The following is a 15,894-nucleotide window of genomic DNA, read 5'->3' on the forward strand; positions in this document are numbered from 1 at the left end:
TGAAATGGTTAATGCAGAAATTTATGATTTACACAACGGGTTTATTTTATTCTTTTTCCTAACATACCACTCTTTCCAGGTTTTGGCACTAAACATCTGCTTCATTTATTGCCATGTTGTCTGTTTATGCAGTTTGCTTGGTAATTCTGCATTTCCCTGCTGTAGGCAAAGATTTGTCTTTGCCTTGAACAGCAGCTTGACTTGTGCTGCACGTAACTGGCTTATGCTTACCTCCACATTTGCTCTCTGGTCACCATGCACAACATTTCCCCTGAGATCCTCTTTACAGCACAGTAATGTTCATGTAAAACCTCCCTTTCTGTGTGCCTCATATTACACACAAACTCTGACAGCCAAAAGATACACGTGTCCAAGTCAGTGCTACACAGAGATGTGACACAAAGACATAGAAGATAAAACTTTTCCCTCGAGCTCATGGATAGGCTTGGAATTCCTTTGCCGTGAAGTTCCTGCTGCAGCCCCTTCTCAAGCTGCAGAACCCCACCTCTCCACATACAGGAGACAGATCTCTGTATCAGAAGTCTTCATACACCTGAAAGGGGGTTAAGAGCAGCAGAAAATATTTCAAACAATAGCTCTCAATTGACTACAGATGAGAATAATTTGCAGGACTGTGTAGATTCCCCTCCCCGGACACATTGTGCTATTTGTTATCTTACCTTCAAAGACACTGCACGTGTGGCAGCACAGGAAGCCATAGATATGCATTAGCCTTTGTGAAAGGTGCATTGTGAATGCAGAGGATAGACTGCTATGAACATGTGCACGTGCACATCATAGAATTGAACTACAATACATGAAAGTGGTGCTCAGTGTTAACCAAAATTGCAGTCCCAGCTGTCTAATTTTGAGAAAGTAGGAGCTGTGCGTTGAGCATCCTCAAAGCTAGGCTGTGCTTATTCAGAGTCTAAAAGGGATCTAACAGCCGCACTGTAGGCATGAACGACTGTAAAACCGGGGGTTTAGTACTCGCATCCAGGCTGAGGTCTGTCAGAGATCACACACTGCCACCCGACAGCGGAACCCTCTAAAGCGACACTCGATCTGTCAAAAAGACACTTTTTCGAAGCAGGCGGGGCCGCGGTGGAGGTGGAGCCGGCTCTGCCCGCTGCGGGACCGGCGGCCGGGCCGGAGATGCGCTGGGGTGCCGCGGGCCGGGCTTCCTGCTGCCCGCGCACCTGGGAGCGGAGCGGGGGCGGGGGCCGGGAGCTCGGGGTACCGCAGCTGTAAAGCGGGCCGGGCCGGGCCGGGCTGGGCCAGGCCGGCAGCCGCGGCGGGAGGCGGCAGGGCGGCGGCGGGAGCATGGAGCGCTGCTCTCCCCCCGCGCCGGAGCAGGAAGCGGTGGAAGCGTGGCTGGACGATCACGGCGACTTCACCCGCTCTTACTTTGTTAGAAAAGCTACGAGGTAAGACCGGAGCGGCGGTGGATAGAGGCAGTTCCTTTTTTTACAGGAAAACCTCGCTCTCTTTCATTTCACTTTGCTGCCTCCAAAGAAAATAAAAAGAAGCGACTCCTACCCCACCCCCGCCGCCCCCGCTCTCGAAAGAGCAAGAACTGAAACCACCACGCAGCAGCTCCGTCCGGCTGCCACCGAAGGGCACATGCGGCGCTTCCCCGCCGGCTCTCGCCTTCAGCCCCCGGTTCGCGGCCGCTCTGCGGCGGGGAGCGCCCGCCCGGCACCGCGAGCTGCTCAGGGAAGCTGCCCCAGCCCCAGAGCTCCCCGTTCTGGGCTTGTTAGTTATTTATTTTGTGTTCTTCTCGGTTCAAAACAGACATGGTTAACTTCTCGTGAGTAGTGAGCAACTAGGCATTTCCCCGCCCTGCGAAGTAGGTAGAAGCCTCAAAGAGCATCTGATGTCTTTGGGGAGGGCGGGTTATGTCAGTGCTCAGTCATCCCAAAACAAAGGGCTGCTCTTCCAGGGCTCCGTCACCCTGTGAGTTCATCACCTTTTTTGACATAAGGGCGGCCCCCGCACCGAGGGCCACGGGTTAAGCGTTGCTGAGCCGAGCGCGGAGTATTCGAGACCGGAGCTCCGCCCGAGGAGGGGGCTCAGGAGCCCGTCCAGTGGGGAGAGCGCCTCTGGGACGCTGCGCCTTCCCCCGGGAGGGGAGGGAGGCGGGAGTGCAGCCCGGGCAGGGCGCCGGGCAGGGAGGGGATCGCTGCCCGGATGAGCGGGGTGCAGTCCGGGCAGGGCAGCGGGCAGGCAGAGATCGCTGCCCGGGGAGCGGGCGCGCTGCCGGCAGGGGGCGGCTCGGGGCCGGCGGGCGCCGCCGCTGCTCGGGGGCGGCCGCTCCGCGCTCGCCCCTTCTCGGTGCCGGTTCTTACGAAGAACCCAATATTGAGGACCTGAAGAGCTCGTCCGGGCATTTCCCCCCCTTGACTTGACATGCTGCCTTTTGGAGATAAGACGAGGTATTTGCTCACTGTTGTCACACACTTCAAAAGCGGGACTTCAAGTTGATTTGGAGTAAATTCGGCTATTTTTAGAAGTGGAGTCAGGTTTCCATTTTGAATATTTTCCGATAAACAAAGCCGTGGGGGTGCGGAGCCCGGGCGATCTGCACTCCCACGGTATATCTTAGCGGGAGCTCGGGTTAGTAAGTCCTGCGGTTGGCTCTCGGACACGGCGCCTCCGCGGGCTCGCTGCGCTCCCGCTCCCGAGCCGCTCGCACCATCTGCTCGCCGCTGCTGATTTGCTTCTTCCCCGAGTCACTTGGCGGGGATGGGTGCATTCTGAATGAGGTTTTGCTGCTGCTGCTCCTCTCTGCATGGGATGGGGCGGTAAGAAGAGAAATCCCCATTAATAATTGACTCGCAGAGAGCTAGAAAGCTTCAGGGGTCACCTGCTCGCTTGTGACCATCTGTTAGGCAGTCCCCTTTCTGCTGCTGCTGCTCTCTTAGGTTTATTCAACCGGGGGGGGGGGGGGAAACCTTTAAAATGTTTTTTAAATGTTGATTTTTTTTTTTTTTTAAGGCTGTACATTGGTGCAGGATGCATAGATGGAAGTCGTTAACCTTGATGTTTGCTCTCCCGAGCACCAGTGCATGGTGTGGCACTGAAGGGCAGCTTGTTTGCCCAGGAAATAGGGTGCTAGCAGCTTTGAGTAGTAACATTTTCCTAGTTCAGCCTATCACGCTTCCTTTGGAAACTGGATGTAGTATTGAACAAATAGGAATGCTAATTAATAGTAACCACTGTGTCAGATTTGTTTTCCCCATGGGCAGGATGGGTTAGCTTTTTTTTTTTTTTTTTTCCACTCTGAGGCACAGTTTTGCGTTTGTGCCGTTCTGAGAGAGGCAGTACTTCAGACAAAACAATTCAGTGAGTCTCCGAGATGATAATGCCTCTGCAGTTAGAGAGGGGTTTGCAGAAACACTGTGGACTTTTGAGCCCTCGCTTGGCAACAATTCTGTGATGTTTCTGAAATGACGGAAACATTGCAATTGTCTCAAAACTCTCTTCTCTGCTGTCTTGCATAGAATGTTCTTTGTCCTTATTGTATAAATAGAAAACTATATATAATAGGGAATATCTCTGTTATATGTAAGTTTGCATTTAGAAAGACAAATGACAAATTACTCCACTGCATTTGATACAAAGATGGTAACGTGTAGAGCTGAGTGGTTTGAAAGAACAGCTGTACTTTTTAAAGAGGTTTAGTGTTCCACTTGGTAGTGTTATTTGGGGCTTGAAAACAGAAAATCCTAGCATCTAATACAGTGCTTTGTTTTAGCTGAATTTTTGCAGTGCAGCAAACACTGAACAAAGACTATGCTGTTAATGTTTTGCTACTTAGCATTATATTTACTCTCTCAAGTAAAGCAGGGTTCCCTGAACTAGTTTCAACACTTTTCTAATCATAATTTACTGCTTCTCTTTTTTTTTGTTTTGTTTCATAATATGCCAAAGTTCTCACAGGTCCTGGAAGCAGTAGACCAATAAGTTAATCTGGTGTTTTGCAGAGCATGGAGGCATATTCAGCTGCATGTTGTGAGGCACAATTGCTAAGGGATAAAGATAGTTTCTGTATCTGTTTCTCAAATATTTCTACATAGGACTAGGAAAAGATCACCTGCTCCATCACTTTTGACTGCATAATACAAGCTGTTTCCACTCACATTAATGAGCTTTGAGTTAGAACCTAATTTAGAAATTTTATAATGAGTTTGAGTAGTTAATATATTTTTTCTGCAATTAATTAATTCCCACTGTGTTTGATATGGTAGTTCTGTTGGTAATTTCCAGACACAAAGAAGTTTTAATTAAGTGTCTAAAAAATACCTAGAAGATGTATGCTTTGTGATTTTTTTAAGTATGGTGTTAGGGTTATCATCTCATGTAATTGAATAGTTGCCTCCTGATCCAGTTTGCATCGGGCAGTTTTATATTAGTATCCATTGTTGTGGTTTGAATAAAAATTGTATTTTCTGGCGAGGTGGCACTTTAAAAGCGGTTTCTTTCTATTCACAATATGTTCATAAAGTGACAGTTGTTGGAGTCACTGTGCTCCCCAGCCCATGTGCTGGCTTCTTGGAGAGAAGGGCTGCAGGTTGTCAGCTTAACAAGTGTGCACCTGTGTTTCTCTCTCCCCTCCGATGTGTTGCAGAAGATGAGCACATTCCAAGGGCTCACACCTTGGATTTTGATCTGCAATGCCTCGAGGCTGGCAGTGGCTGCAGGAAGGCCACATCTCAGCCTCCTTCCAGGCTGGGCTCCCTTTATGGATATTGTCCGATAAAACCGCGCTGATTGACTTCCATGGGAGCAGTGCGAGGCTGCAATCCTACAGGCCTGTAATCCAGGTGAATAGCTGGAGTCCTCCCTCCTCTGAGGAGGTGAATGAACTGGGATCCCATGAGTAGGAAGGTATGAAATCAGATATTTATTACTTTATTTTGTACCAGGCAGGTGAGTGGCATGTGGAGGCAATAGAAATAGCTGTTATCTGTGAGGTGCTGTTCCAAGATGATCAAAGTGCAGCACAACAAAGGGGAAGTGTGTCACCGGCACACTCGGGGACGGGATGAATTTGGTTCACTCAGTGAGGCTGTGGTGGCTGACAAAGCTTCTGGCTGGAGAGTTTGGCACTGCACACCTAAGGGTCAAGAGTTTTTAAATGCCTTGCTCCTATGAAGTTGAAGCTTTTTTTCTTTTTTCCCTGTGTCTTTTTATTTTCCCCTTCCCAAAGTTTTAGAATTGCTTATCGTATTCCAGCTTCCCAGAAGCAGAAACATTTTCAAGTAAGGTGATTCTGCTTTGCTGCTGCAACTATGGTTGTTCTAACTAGATGATATAAAGGCATTATCTGCTGGGGTTTGGGTCACATTTATGGCTAAATTCATTAGCCTTTTTGTCTTTCTGAAGTTTTGTCTTTTTACATTCCTTTAAAAAAAACAATGCATGCCTTGCCATGCTATAACATCACACTTATTTCAACCCGCTATGGAATATTTTTGTACTTCTGACTTCCTGTTTGTCCCTGTTTTAAAAATATGGGAGTGATTCTTAGTGCTCTTTGCTCTCAGAAGCAGCAGACTGCCAAAACAGCAAAAGTAATTTTTGTTTTCTCCCAATTGGAGGTAACTGTATTCTTACAGGCAGAATTTTACCTGATTCCCTAAATGTATGGTGTGCCGAAGATAAATTATTGACCCAAATCCTACATGCCCTTCAGTTGAAATAAGATTATTTTGTTATAAATACATCTTGTCTTATTAGCAGGTTTGAGAAATATTTACAAATGAATTAAGGTGAGGTTGTATTTTGAAAAATAAATGTTCTTAACAGTATGGTACTTCGCAGTACTTCCCCGAGGATTCCAGAACTGGTGTTTACTGGGAAACTGTACTAAAATTCAGATATTGCATTACTTGAATATATCAATTACATTTATTACTTGGAGAAAACTCAAGCACAGTTTTTTGGGACTCTTTTTTTTTCTTCTTGATGGCTGGTGGACAATCAATTTCTAGTGTGCTGCCTGCAGTACTGCATTAGTCAGGACATTTGCCTTCTAGTCTCTGTCTAGAGGGCTTTTAAAAATGTCTTTCAGTGTGAGCCAGCTATGTGAAGTTCAAGCTCCTAAATATTTTGTGTCATATGTGTTCAGTGCATTGGTACTGCGTGTGTGCTTATTTTTTCTAATTGAATGAAATTTCTGATTTTCAAAGATAAAGCTATTGGATGTTTTCTGCACTGAAATGTGCTGTAGCCTGTGTTTTTTCTTTAAAAGGTGTTGCATACAAAAAAAAGTAATAATCCAAAAAATTATTATTTTCTCCCACTTACTTGGTTTTATTGGATGTTTACCAAGCTTTTCTGAGATCTAAGTACAGGAAAAAAAAAATCAATTTCTGTTTGAGTCTTGGAAAGTTTTCTTGTTGGTATAATGATGCTCATAGTTATCCCACTTATAAATAATGTATCAATATCCTTCCTTATGCCTTTCATGATAACAGCAAAGCTTTAAGATGCTCCCAAATATTTTAACTACTGATTCAGGAAGCTGAGGAATGTTACCAGTATTCACCTAGTTGCAAATGTGATTGACTAATCTGGCATTTGTTGTTGGAAATAGTGAAGTGAAAGCTGGAGTAATCTTTAAAACAGCAATTACTGTAGACTGAAGAAATTGTCATTTGAGAAATGATAAGAAACCACTTACTAGCAATTTACATCTTAAATTCCCCCAAAGCTCTAAACTGAACTCCTACACAGTATCTTTGATATGGTGATGAACAACTCAGCAGAAGCTGTGAGTGGCTACAAGGAGAATGTGCTTTCCCTCAGTTCCACTTGCCCTGTGCAATAAAGAAACAAATGGGTGTGCACATTAATTAAAATACACTGGTGAGTCTTAGAGTATGGGTAGAAAATAAGATGGGGCAAACCACTCTGACAGTTTTTGCCTCTTTCTGTTTCAGGCTAACCATTACCATATTACAGTACTTTTGATCTTTTGATCTCCTCTGCAGGAGACTCAAGAAAGTTCAACAGCTTTCTTTGATTTCTAAGTTATTGGGTTATTCTGTATTGGGTATCTGCTGAAGAACCCTCATGTAAAGAGGATATAGGCAATACATTCTTGACGTGAACTAATATGCTACCACCTACTTTCATTTTCACCCTTAAATTGTTTTAGTTTTGTCATGGAAAAATATAGTTAATAAAAGCACAGTATAGAAGTATTTTTTTTTCCTTACTGGAAAAGAAACATACATAAATTTATATAGAATGCTTTCTCATTTATATGATTGACTTGAAGAAAACTGTATTTTAAAAAGGGCATTAAATACAGAAGGGGCTATTTGTAAACTGCCAGAAAAGAAGCCCTACTCAAATAGCCCTCATGTATAACACAATGAGTGTAATTTCACACTGGGCTTGGCATTGAAAATATTGCCACAAAGTATATTTGCTTAGTAAAAGATGTGTATTTTCCCACTTATTTGTGCATTATGTGCACTCACCCCAGCAGAGAGAGCCATCCCAGAGCCTCTGCACTTCAGTCATACTTCAACTCTGGTTTAGGAATTCAGGTGGAAAATAACCAGTGCTGAAGATTTATGTGAGGTCTCCAAGCACATGTTAACTTAACTCTTAATCCATTTTTCACTGAAATTACTGGTATTGTCTTACTGCTTTCCCAACAAAACCATTCGGTACCTAGTTATTGTTATTTTTTTTTTACTTTTTTTATGGGCTGGGAACAAGAAGCAAACATAGGGAGGAGAAATAAAGGTCAGGTTTTAGAATTTTGACTTTAATCCCTGAGGATTTAGTTTGTCTTTCTTTATAGTGCAAGTAGAAAGTCTCTTTTGTGGAAGAAAGCTTTCTTGTAAAAAGTGAAGCTTGAAGTTAGGTTATTAAAGAAAACTTGAAAATAGCCAAGAATAGCCTATCAGTGTTAGTTTTCCAATTTGAATACTTTTGCTACAAGTAATAAAGCCACCTCTGCCTTCTATTTTTTTAAAAATGAGCATTCAGACAAGATGAAAATTTCATCGTTCTAAAAAGTTATTTCAGTCTCTCATGAGCATGGTTTGAATCAAGCGTTAATGTTCTAAATTAAGACCTGTATTCAAACAGAAGTCATTTGTGCCAATTGAAATGTTTAAAGCTAAATGTATGCTAATATATTTGACCAAGTTGTGCTAAAAAACTGGCACTGCTGTATTTCATATTCCAGAACTACTTGCCTACCACTGTGAGAAATGACACCTCCAGTAACTGCAATTGGGAGGGGTTTAAGGAAAAGCATCCAGTGTTTTGTTAATCTACTATTTTAGTCAGTTTGAAAACAATCCTTTTACAGTTTAGTCTGTTTGCTGTTTTCATCTAACGAGGCCTTATACAATTTCTTTAAATCTTTCCATTGCTAGAAAAGAGACAAAACCACTTAGAATGTGATTGTGAAATTGGAAATACTAGAAAGAAAATGGGAAGGCAAGTATAATAACCAAGCAGCTTTGTATTTCAAACTCCTTTGCTAAAACTGAATAGTTTTGGAGTTTTTGCTAATGCTTTAAATGATTTCTGTGACTAAATTATGTCAAGATGCTGGAGAGAAATATTAAGACATCTAGTGGTTATTTAATGGAAGGCAATTGATAAAACAGTTATGAAGTTTAGCTTGAAATATTATTGATTCCAGCATTGTCAGGATTAGGCTACAGGAATTCAGCTGGCATTTTCTGGTAGGCAAGTTTGTAATCCCTCTCCTGAAGTGTTACCAATAAGTGCTGCTTTGAATGAAAAATTAGTAGAACAGTTTGGAGAAGCTAAAACATCATACATGGTAAATATGAGTGGTTTGTGAGTGACAGGGAAAACCGGGAATTATTTGCTGTTTCATTGAAAACTACTTATTACTGTGTTCTGTTATGGAACTGTGAGTGTTATGCATTCTTTGTGCAAGGTAAGTAGCACTCAGTTTTTACTGTTGTTGTTGCACCTCAGTGTTATTTATCTTTGCATTCTGTTTTTTGTACATTTCCACCAAATGTGCCAAGTAGTTGTGCTGAATGGTCACATTGGTGTGTTCTTACATAGGCTGTATGTAAGCAAGACAATTGCAACCTGGCTGTTAAACATCTCCACTAGGTTGGGTTGTTGTTTTTTGGGTTTTTTTGAGAAGTCTGCTGTGTACTTTGAAGATGATCACAATGAAGCAAAGATGGGTACAATAAATTATTTAATGTTCCTGGTGTATGAGTAGCATAGTGATTAGTGTTGTGTCAGTATGGTTTGATGCACACAGCACAGGAAATGCAGCCAAGTCCTCTTCAGCTCTACACGTGCCTTCCTGCATGACCTGGCTCAAGACATGTTGCTTCCTTGTGTCTGTGTTTTCTCAACCATTGATTTTTTTTTTGTTTGTTTTATTGCCTAGTAATACTGAAAGCTTCTTGCTTTAGGGACAGGTCTATCTGTGCAGCAATTAACAATTCAGGGCCAAAGTCTTAATTCTTCTGAAGCTTGCAAGGTCTCACGTACTGCAGATTACTTGTTCTTGTATATAAGCAGTGACAGAGATGGGAGGATCACACCATCTTTTTTCTTTTTTTCTTCAATGTTTTGCCTGCCATTGCATTTTTATCCCTTTCTTAGCACTATCACTTAAAAATTCCTCTCCAGTTTTGTCATCTGCTGATGAAGTCACCGGCCAAATTCAGCAGTCACTACTGTCATGCTTCGTAGAGGAAAGATTGGATTTGGCTGGTAGGAATGACTAAAAATTGCTAACTTCATATTCTACTATTCCTGTTCATGAGCTGTGGAATAAATTATGCCTTTTTTTGTGTGAAGGTTCATATTAAAGGGTCACAGTGCAGTAAAGGATGCATTCCAGTCGTGAGGTATGTGGGTCCTGTAGCTCTTCAACTCAGTGATTACCATGCTGGGATAGAGACACTGCACTGAGTTTAACTGTATGGATCACTGTGGATCAATATCTGCTCCTGCAACCTCTAAACTAAAGCCAGAGTCTTGTCCTTACAATCAGCTCTTGACAATGCCAGTGCTTACTGAAGACTCTTCCTATGAATAGTCCCAAGTGTTGGTTTCTTCCTGCAGTCCTTTCAAATAACATCTTAATTGTACATGGAACTCAGTGCTAATTTCCAGGAGCCTCACTCGTGGCTCAGGACGTGTCTAGTGTCAGATATCTGCTGAGCTAATTCTGTGCTCTGAGAGTACTTGTGTTAGCCATAATGCCCTTCTTGTCATGCATTGTTAAATAGGCCTGAGTGTCAACAAGCGGACGCATGTCAAGGCACCGAGCGATTTTAAATAGAGTTAGAATACGTCAGCTCATGCGAAATGCTGCTTCTTCCACCCCTGTGTGTAACTGGGTGAGTAAAAGGAGCTAAATAGTTTCCTTGTTAGAAGAGGCATTTGGTAAAGGTCACTGAACACTGTTCTTTTTCCAGCTGAATTTGAATGGCTTTCCTGTTGCCCAAAGTAAAATACTTAACAGGCTTGAGGTTGAAAGCCATGCTTTAACCGGTTTAGTTAAGGATTTGTTGTTGGTGTTAATCTAAAGAGCTTTCTGAGAATCATGCAGTATGTTGGCAAATTATTGAACCATCACCCAAGAGAAATCAAAGGACATGAATATGTTACTCATAATTATGCAGCTCCACATACAGCTCTGTTCAGTGTTTAAGTGCTTCATAAACAGTGCTGATACCCAACAAGTAGTTCAGTTCTTGTTAAACATTATTCCTTTCATGTGAAAGGTGTTACAGCTGTGTTCCACATCCCTCAATAACCTCTATAAGAAATGGAGGTTATTTTACACAGTAAAAAGGCAGGAGGGTAAAAAATTAATGTTGTCACGGCCACAGTTTGAGAACAGGTATTAGCATTCAGAGTACATTGTTCTTACTGATTGCTATTGCTACACCATTAAGGCCTGGGGAAATCATAACACAACACTGCAGAATAAACAAAATGACAGGTTTCTACTGATAAATTAAATTTCTGCTGTAGTTTTCTCTTTTTATGCATGAAGGGTAACGGATTCTTTCTCTGCCTTGCATCTTGTATCAACACATCAAGTGTATGTAAATTCAGTGTACATCAAGAGAAGGGAAAAGGATAGCTTTTTATATTCTCCTTTCCTCAGGAGTCAGTAGGCAGTGAATCAGATTGCTCTGCAAATTGCAGTTGCCCAACAACAGCACAGGTTCATTTCCAAACATGCCTTCAAACATGTGCATTTTCAATTACACGGCTTCTGAGCCTCCTCAGTCGTTGGAGAGCCCCCTCCATCTGGTACCATGTCATTACTGCTACTTTTCAGTCTTACCTTCCATTAATGCCAGTCCTCAGTGCTCAGAAAGGAAGTCAGCACACACTGAATCTGGGTCAAGTCAGCAATCTTCTTTAAAACTATCAATTTTCTATACCTACCTACTTCTGTCTGTGGTTTAAATGCCTCCAGCTGGCATTTGCAAGTTCCTTTCTGCAGCAATAGTGCTGGATGATAGTTTTGTTTTGGAGAAGCTAAAATTTCCAGGTTATTTTGTATTTTGAGGTGATCAGAGTAAAACAAAAAGGGCCCACCAATAGTGCACCTGCTAACAAGAGTTAGCTGCACTGATTTTAGAGGCTGTACTGTATTTACATACAGATTTTAGTATCTTTAGCTTTTTAATTTTCTTAAGGATATTTTGGGTCATTGTAATTGAAAATGTTTGTTCTTTCTCATTCAGTCTAATAAATAAAAATTCTAAGTGTAACCAAATGCTAGATTCTTATTTTGGCTCTCAGTGAAACAACTTTTGCACATTTGACACTGTCCTATGCAAATCATATTATGTATTGCAGTAATGAATGGTCACAGTTCCCACATTTAATGTTTATCCTGTTTAAGTAATGGAAAGTAATATTGTTGAAGTCAAATTTGTTGTGATATATTAGTTGTTCTTTGCTTCACTGCAAGAAACACTTGCATGAGGTTACTGCACAAAAACAGGTATCACTGCTTTAACTAAAGGAGGATCACTGGTTTTTAAGAATTCAATTTTTTTAATAGCATTTTTTGGTTTTTTTCAAATTTTTTTACAGCATTTTGTTTTCCTACAGTTGAGGTCTCCAAATGGTGATGGAAGAAACTCTTTCAAGCCTTCCTAACAGAAATCAAATGAGTTTCCTTTTGTGGATGGCTTGCTATTAAAAATAATATTGTTGGACTTAAGATTTTAATTGATCACTTTGCTGTGAGTTAAGGGCCAATTGTGCTTGCAGTATTGCATCTTACAGCAAAGATAAAGGTGTGCTCTAAGGAAAATAAGACTATGGTACAGTGCTTTTCATATGTAATGTACACTGATGTGTGTAACTGATCAGCAGCTGACTAACCTGACTCACTTCCATGGCTTCATTCAGCTTCACTCTTCAAATTCCTGTGGTCTGCTGAGTAAATAAAAAATATCCCAAATTTAAAACATGACCACCATGAAAGGTTTCCAAAAGATCAGACTTGTTAATAGGATTTTTGCTGTTCTGAGGCTCAAATGTTATGTAATATAGCAAAAACCCATTTCTTCTGAGATCAGGGCATTTGCTGTGAGGAATCCTTGACACTAAGCAAATAAAATAAAAAGCCCTGTATTTAAAAAAAACCCAACCAAACAAAAGACAAAAAAAGCCTGAAAGAAAAACCCCCCAGATTTTGGATGAGAGAATGATATTGTGATAAAAAAAGAAGACTCATGTTATGATATGCTGTATTTAGTGAGGACATTTTTAGGGTTGGCTTTCTAGTACTAAGTTAATTTGAGAAGCACAGTTAAATACTAGAAATGCATGGCATTTTTTGATTGGTGGTGAACACTTAAAAATACAGTTTTAGGGTTCTTCAATATTTGGGGTTGAGTTAGAAAATGAGTGTCATCTGCAAGGAAAGGAAATGGGAGAGATGCATGAGAATAGTCTGTTCTTATTTTGAAGGGGGTTGAATTGGTAATAATAAAGTTTCTTTGTTTTTTAAGCAAAGCTTTTATGCTTTGAGTCCAACTAGTATTTTTTATTAACTTGGAGGGCAAGGAGGTTAACTTTAAAAGCAGTATATTGCAACAGAAAAATAGGAAGGACTGCTGGTGATTGCAGGTGATTGACTGAGAGAATTAGAGTTTGAAATTCTTTTTAGAGGTTAAAACCAGAAAGTTCTGTCTTCAAATGAATATATATATATATATATATCTTATACAGAAATCCAAATCTTGGGAATGGAAAAGATTGGAACATTTCAGTCACAAAATGATGGTGCAAACTTCTGATCTGTACTCTGAAAGCCAAAGCATAAGTGGTCGTTCTCTGCCCTATTCTGGTATTTCCTCTAGGCAAAAATAGCTTTTTTACGGGGCAGAAAATGTTACTGCTTAATCTGGGTTAAGTGCTGCAGAAAATTGGAGAATATTGGTGTAGAGGAGTCTAAAGGTGCATCAGTATCCTCTGTGTGAAAAGGTTTAGTTATCCTCTCACAGTGCTAGCTTCCAGTATGTGCTGGAGGATTTTCAATTCACGTCATTTGCTGTATTTTTGGTTTTGTTTGACAGAGAAATGGTTAATGCATGGTTTGCTGAGAGAGTTCACACCATCCCAGTCTGCAAGGAGGGAAACAAGTCCCAGAGTGAGGCCTGTGCCTGTCACCAGCCTGCCTGTGCCGAGACCACCAACTCTGGGACACCAGCGAGGAAAATCTCCGCTTCTGAATTCGACAGACCCTTAAGGCCTATTTTTGTCAAGGACTCAGTAGGAGCAGTGAGCTTCCTCTCTGGCTCTGACAAGAAGGAACAGATGCCTCTGCAATCTCCAAGGATTGAGACCAGTGCAGGGGATCAGTGCTCCAGACTATTAGAACTTGTGAAAGACATTTCTAGTCACTTAGATGTCACAGCTCTTTGCCATAAGATCTTCCTACACATCCACGAGCTGATCGCAGCCGATCGCTACTCGCTGTTCCTGGTGTGTGAGGACAGCTCCAACGAGAAGTTCCTCGTGAGCAGGCTCTTTGATGTGGCAGAAGGATCCACCCTGGAAGAAGCTTCCAACAACTGCATTCGCCTGGAGTGGAACAAGGGCATTGTGGGTCACGTGGCAGCCATAGGGCAGCCTCTCAACATCAAGAATGCCTATGAGGTAAGGCAAGGAAATTGGTCTTCAGGAACTCTTGAACAAGTAGAAGCTGCTACATCATCAGCTGCTGGAATATTGCCATTTTAGTGCCTGTATTTGGTGCTGTATTGACTTGAAGTGGTCGAGATGCAAACTTGACACTGGTTTTGGTTATAATACATGTATTATAGATACATGTGTGCACAGAGACATGAAGCTGGGACTAAAGAACTCAGTTCTGTTGAGGTCATTATTCAGTTTTCAATACTGAGGTGAAAATATGAAACGAGCAATCTCTGATAAAAACAAAACCACAAACCACATTTATGAGACTGTTCTTCTGTGGGCACAGATCTTTTAGTGTATTACTGCAATTTCTTCTTGATGATAAAAGGTAAACTAGGGATGGTTAATCCATGAGCATATTTATTATAATGATGGTCTAGGCTCAAAAACAAGGCTTCTCCTAGGGCTTGAGTTTTTTGTTGTTTACAGCAACAGCCTTAATCTATTGGCACTCATGTTCCACACAAATGCTTTTCTGTTGTTACCACACTGATAGGAACAACTTCATATAACTATTGGCTGGTAATGGAACCTTTGTTATCCTGAGTTACAGTCAAATAAAATATTAAACTTTTCTTAATTCATAAACCAAGGAAGGAAAAGAACTGGTCTTTAAGCTAGTAGTCTAAAAATAGCATTTTTTTTTCTTGTATCAGGATCCAAGATTCAATGCAGAAGTTGACCAGATCACAGGGTATAAGACTCAGAGCATTCTCTGTATGCCAATAAAGAATCACAGGGAAGAGGTAAGTTGTAGTCTTGGGATCACTTCATGTAACACTGTTTCCAGTCATGCTGATGCTTTAAACTTTCATTAGCTGGCAGTCATCATCTTCCAACCATCTTTTTTTTTTTTTTTTTTTTTTTTTAACAAGACTGCTTATGTTTGTTTAGACTGTAATTTTATCTTATCTAGTTGAGTAATGTAAGCCAAAGGCAACTGTCAGGAAGAGTTTAATTCCCAAATGCAGCAGTAGAAAATATATATATATATATATATATATATATAGATATATAGATATATAGATATATATTTAACTCCAGAAGTGCTGTTCCTACTTCCTGTACTCAGTATCTGTCAGCATTGAAGTTCTCTGCACACTTACTGGTCTATCTCAAATTGTGATTAAGTTACTGTACTTCAGCTTAGCTTGTATCTATATTGCTTAATTCAGAGGGCACAAACTGGGTTTTATCATTGTCTAAAAACCTGATTATTTTTACACTCTCTTAACATGGTTCCTAATATATTACTTATGAGCTAAGAGCCTGACATCAGGCATTGAAAAACACAGTGTCAATGGGATTCAGAAAAGTCATCCTCAAGTCATAACTTAAATCACTCCTAATGTGAAACAATGTGAATCTGCCCACTGAACTCTTGCCCATATTTCCTCTCCATGCTGCATCTCATGGGAGCTCTCTCATCCTGTCTCATCCTATTGCAGTAGGAAGAATTTTTCCTATGGGCTAACAACACCTTCTTACCCTGACTATTTGAAGAGTGAATTCAGTGAAGTCCATGAAAGCCAATGAATGGGGAAAAGAGGAGATGCATTCTTTGGGAGTAAGGAAAGTCTGGCTGGGTTTTCTTTGATCCTCACTGTAGTGGCCTTTAATCAGTTCTAGAATACTCATAAAATGTAAGGCCCTCCACACAGTGTGTCAGAGCTTTGAAAT

General features: G+C 41.2%; 1 protein-coding gene and 1 long non-coding RNA gene across 13 annotated transcripts in view; one reads left to right on the forward strand and one right to left on the reverse strand.

The window, feature by feature from the left end:
- The window catches only part of PDE5A (phosphodiesterase 5A), a 103,629-nt gene that overhangs the window by 53,754 nt on the left and 33,981 nt on the right, over nucleotides 1-15,894 (forward strand). For 5 of the 12 annotated variants that reach the window (XM_005495285.3, XM_074542059.1, XM_026798116.2 and 2 more), the window contains 2 exons: nucleotides 13,590-14,172; nucleotides 14,871-14,960. In XM_005495285.3, the coding sequence (XP_005495342.2) occupies nucleotides 13,590-14,172; nucleotides 14,871-14,960 (673 nt within the window). Of the gene's footprint in view, nucleotides 1-943; nucleotides 1,428-1,817; nucleotides 1,957-2,050; nucleotides 2,436-2,542; nucleotides 2,805-4,630; nucleotides 4,891-13,589; nucleotides 14,173-14,870; nucleotides 14,961-15,894 lie in introns of those variants that run through there. The other 7 variants (XM_005495287.4, XM_014272909.3, XM_014272913.3 and 4 more) reach the window with 6 other exon arrangements.
- The window catches only part of LOC141729211 (uncharacterized), a 76,492-nt gene that overhangs the window by 53,621 nt on the left and 6,977 nt on the right, over nucleotides 1-15,894 (reverse strand). Inside the window, exon 2 of the long non-coding RNA XR_012580586.1 lies at nucleotides 12,391-12,444. This is a non-coding gene — a long non-coding RNA (uncharacterized LOC141729211). The remainder of the gene's footprint in view (nucleotides 1-12,390; nucleotides 12,445-15,894) is intronic.

This window comes from Zonotrichia albicollis, chromosome 5 (genome assembly GCF_047830755.1).
Source record: "Zonotrichia albicollis isolate bZonAlb1 chromosome 5, bZonAlb1.hap1, whole genome shotgun sequence".
NCBI lineage: Eukaryota > Metazoa > Chordata > Aves > Passeriformes > Passerellidae > Zonotrichia > Zonotrichia albicollis.